Raw genomic sequence first — 6542 nt, 5'->3', positions numbered from 1 at the left:
ATTATATCATTTCTGTTCGATGAAGATAAATACATAATAAAAGTATAAACCTTGCATCCAAAGGTTATCGCTATCTCCAGGAGGTACAGTCAGGACACACAGATGACCAGGAAGAATCTATATAAAGCCTCTCATGGGCACATGGCCCAATCTGACAGCTACTTACTTCCAAGAGCATAAAATCACACTTAGGGAGCTGGACTTGAAGTTCTAGCCAGAAAATAGAAGACATACTGTTCCTGGCATGATTAATTTATCAACTGAAAATTTACATAGAATTGTGTTAAAGTTATTTCCTAAGTATTTTAAGTAGTTAGACTTATTGAAAAGCACTGGCACATTCTTTCTTTGGCCTCATACAAGCTGATAAGGATTTTGAGTCAGTGTGCAGCTCAGGGAGGTCATATGTCCTCTGAGATCATGTAGAAGGTCTTATGGGCAGAGCAGAGCATCTCTCCTCATCTGGTGTCCTGTTCTCTGTGGGCTTTGGCATGTGCCAGGAGAGTTTGTGCTCTCCAGGGCCGTGGATGATGGAGTAGATGGCGAGAGATGGCTTTGTCAAGTCTCAAATGTGATACAGGGCTCTTCCTGAGACAATAAGCCACTTGGGAGTGGAAGCAAAATAAACTACTATAATTTCTTATCTACAAAACAATTGAGTTTACACAAAGATGTGCAGAGCAAAACAGCTAGGGAGTATCTGTAAATACAGAATCTTACTCTTTCTCGTAACCTCACCCACCACCAAAAGAACCAGCTGTGGTGGTGCACATCCGCAATTCCAGCAGTTAGGAGGAAAGAGCAGGAGAATCAGAAGCTCAAGGTTATCCTTGACTATACAGCACATTCGAGACCCACTTGAGCTACATGAGGCCCTGTCTCAAAAAAAGGGGGAAGCTCCTGAATTTAAGTATTTAAATCATATTTACATAGCCCTTTATTCCAAGCAAGTTGCTGAACAGAGGGTATTCTCATCTTAGCCCAACACGAACAGAGCCCTCTTGACATCATCAATACAGATGGTTCTCCAAGACGGAAGTGATGGAAACCAGCATGCACGGGTACCAGGACCGAGGTCAGGTGGCAACTGTCTCTCTGGTGCCTCACTGTCACTTTCTGATTCGTAGGCATTCCCCTCCACTATTGTCCCTCAAAGGACTCTTACCATTGCCTTTTCTTAATTACCACCGTCACTCAGTTAAATAGTAAGGAATCAGACTTTACTGAGGAAAGATGGAGGAAGGCCTGGAAGCTGTGGTAGTTTTGCAATACTTTTCTTTCCAGTCACTCAAAACCCCTAATGCTTACTCCCTCAAAAATGTATGCTATGATTGGACAGACCAAAATATGACAAGGGCCTTTCATGAAAGCCAAGGTCACAGGGTGACTTTCCACAGCAGTTCAGCCTCCACAACAGACAACACACGACTGCATTCCCAGGGAGACCCATCTATGATATGATACAAGCGGTGGTTTTCATAGGAGGGTTCTTAGACCAGAGACAGGACAGGGACCCCTCAGAAATGCACAGACCTCAAATCTTGGGGCTGGGGGCTGGCAGTTGGTGTTTCTCAAGTTTCCTACATGGATCTGCAATATTTTGAGTGCTGAGGAATACTTGAGCAAGGAACTGAATGATAAGGCTTCCCCATATTGGGTCATCCAGTGGCGAGGTAGGTGCATTCAAAGCCTTCCCCAATGTCTCCCCACTGAGGATCGGTGTTGATATCTGTGTTTTGGCCCAGTGTGATGGTTAATACCAAATGTCAACTTCATAGGATCTAGACTCATCAAGGAAAAAAAGCTCTGGGCATGTCTGGAAGGGAATTTCTAGACTGGGTCAATCAAGAAGGGAACACCCATCCTAAATGTGGGTGGCATTATCCACAGGCGTACGGTCCTGAACTTCATAAAAAGGAGAAATTGAACTCAACACCAGCATCTGTCTCTCTCTGCTTCCTGTAGAAGCATTATGATAGACTGTCTCATGGTCCTTACATCATGCTGCGCCTTCAAATTTACACCAAAATAAACCTTTCCTTCTTTAGGTTATCCTTTTTTGGGTATTTTATCACTGCAGTGAGGAAGTAACTAACACAGAAAGACTCACCTTGGAGTTTTCCATCACACTCTCAATGCAGTCGAAGTAAGAGAGGTCACTCACAGGTTCATTGGGATTTTCCAGCATCCCCTTGACAGTCTACAAAGGAGAACACAACTTAGAAAGTGAGCCAGAGGCACAGAAGAGGATATGCACTGTAAAGTGTAACCATTCCCACCCCTTGCTGGACTAGGACGAGGGCCATGATTGCTCATTCATTTAGAGTCGTAGGAGGAACTCAGATCAGGGTGTCAAGACCTCAGATTCCCTGCCAGCAAAAACAATAACAGGGTGGGAGCCACAGTGGGGCTATCAGTTCAGTTTATCAGAAGCTTGTTATCTACAGGGAAACTTTTAAAACGAAATTGGAAGTTAATGCAAAGCAATATATTCATGGTTGGCGACCACAATTTCTCCACTGGGTAACTCTGAAGAGCTTCCATTCCAAGTGCACATTCATTCACTCATCCACTGTTAAGAAGGATTCCAATATTTCAGTTCTGGAACCTTCTAATGGAAGTACTTGGAAGAAGGTGATTCCCAAAGATGGTCCATTGGGATGGTTCATTTGTTATAGATTTAAGCAGTATAGAAAAAGTCTACTCTTGTTTAGGCACCCATTTAAAAAATGGGTAGAGTTCGATTTCTCTGTCTCTCCAAATCAGAAAAAAAAAAAAGTCACTAGCTCTCTCAGCGCAATGACCTTGGATTAGCACCCAGGAAGAGTTTCTCCAGTGACTGACAGCCTGGGGTGGACCCCTGAATCTGCTCATTATCAATAGACTGCACACTAGGGTCAGCAGCCTCAGGGAGCACAGTCAACAAACGACAAGCAGCCGAGTTTCACAGGGTGCACTTGGGATAACGGGAGCTGCTGATGCACATCCATTTAAAGATACAGAAAAGTGGGCTGTGCAAGAGGGAGCTTACTTCATTGCAAGCCTCTTCTTGGGTAACTAAAATCTTTTCAGTACTAGTTAAAAGCCACCAAATTGGCAATCAAGGACACCTTTAAAGCACAGGGTACCCAAGCTAACAAATCTTATTTAGACCAACTGCCCATGTGTCATTACACACACACACACACACACACACACACACACACACACACACACACACACACATTGACTTTTCAAGACACATTGACTTTTCAAGACAGGGATTCTCTGTGTGGCCTTTGATGTCCTGGAATTCATTCTGTAGGCCTCGAACTCACAGAGAGCCATCCACCTGCCTCTGCCTCCTGAGTGCTGGGATTAAAGGCAGGTGCTACCACCTCTAGGGGTGCCATAGTTTTTAACTGAAATGAGCATGCTAGAGCAGTGAACATCCCATGTCTGACGGTTGAGTTTGGTTGTTAGGAGCTCCTGTCTGTGGCGAGTCCTTTACCAGCTACACCTGTTCCCCAGCCCCAGCCTCCTTATCTCTCCCAGTTGTCTGAGAATAATCTCTACTTTGTAGATAAAGTTTGCTCATAGGTCGTCTATACTCAATACCACTTCCTGTTTGAACTGAAAGTTTCTTTTACAAAATACACGTTGGCCTACACAGAAAAGGAACACGGGCCAAAATACTACAAAACGCCATTTTCTCTAGCTCCTCCCAGCCTCCTAGGAGAGAGAGAAGGCGAAGACAGAAGAGAGACAGTCACCAAACACGGATAGAGACCCACAGACACAAGCGCTGAGTGCTCCCATCCCCCTGAAGTCTTCCAGGACACTCACCTCAAGCTCCCGCAGGGCGTTGTCACACTCCTTCTGCCCAGGGGCCTGCTGGGTACACAACATGATGAGCTGATTGATGCTCTCTGTCACAGCTCTAGGGCAGGAACAGAAGGGAGCACGGGCTTAGGTGTTACTGCTTCATCTTACTATTTTATGTGATCACACATTTCAGTGTTTTCCTCGGCAGAGGTTAGAACTGACTATTTAGGCTGTGATCCCATGAGGCCTCTTCCACAAGCTCTCTCTATAAAACCCCAATAAAACACACCCAGGGAAGAGGAAAGGCAGGCCTTATTTCTGATTACTCCTCTGATTTCTCAAGGGCTCTAATAGTTCCCTTAAGAAATTAGGACTATCTTTTGATATATTAATTAGAGACAATAAAGCTGCAAACAACAAAAAAGACCGTACTGACGACATTTTCAGGACCCTTCAGTGGCAGTCTTTAAGGAACAAGATTATTCAGTCAGGATGTTTCGGATAGCCTTGGTATATTTTGATCATTTTCAAATACTACAAGTAGAAAGTAAAATCTGCCAAGGAGCTCAAATCTCTACTTTCCAGTAAAGGATGCGTGAATGACTGGGCCTGAGTAGCCAAGCCCTAGTCTTTGAAATAGCTATTTCTTTTTATTAACACCAATAGGGTTATATCAGAGTCCCTGGTATTAATTTCTATTTTCAGAACTTAAAAGGCAAACCTAATTTTCTTTTTCTGTTCCAACATGAGAAGCCCCTGGCTTACCTTGCCCTGGGTTATATTTATCAACTCAAGTTCTATTATGAGTTAGTTTCTACAAGGTGGGAAATAGAAGCTGAAGTTTTGTTTTTAGTTTAGGGACAAACGGAAGTCTGTTTTGACACAACTTTTCTCCATTGAATTGCTCTTGTAATTACATTCTGTTGGCTGTGTTTGTAAAGGTCTGCTTCTGGATTCTATTCTGTTCCATTGACCAATGGTCTATTCTTTCTCTAATATCACACTATCTTCAGCGCTATAGTTTTATAGTAAGTCTCAAAGGGCCACAGAGATGGCTCAGTGATTAAGAGACAGCACTACTCTTGCAAAAGACCCGAGCTTCGTTTCTAGTATCTGTGTCAGATAGCTTACAAACTGGCACCCACTCTCAAATATAAATACACACACACACATACAATTTTTAAAAATTAAAAAATAAGTCTGAAATTGCAAAGAAACAATAAATACCTAGGCATTAGAAATGCTAATCACCAGCTGGGTGGTAGTTACCCATACCTTTAATCCCAGCACCGGGGAGGAAGAGGCAGAAGAATCTCTGAGTTCAAGACCTGCCTCGTCTACATAGCAAATTCAAGGACAGCCAGGGCTACAAAAAGAAATGCTATCTCCAGCTCCCCCAAAAGAAATGCTAATCACTGATATCATCACTGCACACTGTACACATGTATTAAATTGTTCTACTGTGTCAATAATATATACAGACACTATGTGTCAGTAAAAGCAATAAATCGCTTATGTTTCATAAATGAAGGCTCCAAAAGATGTGATGATTCCTTATGAGGAAGCTACAAATTAAGTATAGATAAAAAGATTTAAATCCATGCCTGCCTGTGTGGCTCTAAAGCAGACCCCAAGACCACTTCTGCAGGACTATGACAGGTCCAAACTTCTGGCAGGGCTTGGAATTCTATTCATGCTTCCTACCTGCCACAGCTGATGAACAACCTAGAACAGGCAAGGCCAAAATAAGACTCATGAGGTTAGTAACGCTATCTAAATAGAAAAGATCCTCATTTTATTAGTTCAACAGGCTTTTCAGCTTGCCACAGAATATCAAATTAGATGGAAAATGATGTTGCCAACAAAAGCATTTACCTGAATTACGCAATCAAATATTGCTTTTAATTTTAAGCTTAGCTAGGGAGGATGAAAAAGAGAAAAACATTCTCAGACTCAACAGAGAACCCTAAAATAGTGGTTGTAGGATGGATGCTTTGGCTTGTTGTCAAGTGCATTATTATGGTGTCATCAGAAAGCATGCTTTCCTCCATGTAAGCAGAAAAAGAAACACCAAGGTGGCATGGCCATCACTAGCTTCAGTGACCTGGGATGGCACAGTCCACAATGTATGCATTTGAAATGTTCCTCAGAGAACTCAACGCCACACCCTGCTTGGCAGTTCTCAAGACCCATTTCTGAGGGGACAGGCAAACTAAAGCGTAGAGAATGTCCTGAATTATGAACACATGATCATTAGAGCTTATTTCTAGACATCACAGAAGCTTTCCATCAAATCCATTCCTCCTTAAATGTGTTTGAGTGTGTGCGCGTGCATATTTATGTTTGTGTGTATGTGCCTGGAGACCAGAGGTCAATATTCCCTGTCTTCCTCTATTACTCTCCTTCCAGCCTATTTTTTGAGACAGGGTCTCTCACTGAAGCTGGTACTAGCTTGCCAGTGAAGCCCCAGGATCTGTCTTTGCCTCTCTTTGATGCCCCACCCTCCCTTATGGCCAGCACTAGGCTTACATACTTCAGAAGTCAGTGGCCACACTCAGGTTTTTATGTGTGTTCTGGGGATCTCAACGCAGATCCTTACACTTGTGCAGCAGGCATCTTCTCACCCCCTATCTGGTTTAAATTTATTGTTATTATTTTTATTTAAAATATTTTTTATTAAATGGCAATTCTACCAAAAGCAATCTATAGATTCAATGCAATCCCCATCAAAATCCCAT

General features: G+C 42.8%; 1 protein-coding gene across 1 annotated transcript in view; it reads right to left on the bottom strand.

Moving 5' to 3' along the window:
• Nucleotides 1–6542, bottom strand: part of Tln2 (talin 2) — a 473598-nt gene that overhangs the window by 96427 nt on the left and 370629 nt on the right. Inside the window, exons 33-34 of the mRNA XM_026779102.1 lie at nt 3826–3919; nt 2111–2200 (exon numbers count right to left, since the gene is read on the bottom strand). Of these exons, the coding sequence (XP_026634903.1) occupies nt 2111–2200; nt 3826–3919 (184 nt within the window). The remainder of the gene's footprint in view (nt 1–2110; nt 2201–3825; nt 3920–6542) is intronic.

This window comes from Microtus ochrogaster, chromosome 5 (genome assembly GCF_000317375.1).
Source record: "Microtus ochrogaster isolate Prairie Vole_2 chromosome 5, MicOch1.0, whole genome shotgun sequence".
Taxonomy (NCBI): Eukaryota; Metazoa; Chordata; class Mammalia; order Rodentia; family Cricetidae; genus Microtus; species Microtus ochrogaster.
The sequence above is the reverse complement of the archived record's forward strand: the minus strand, read 5'-3'. Positions and strand labels throughout refer to the sequence as shown.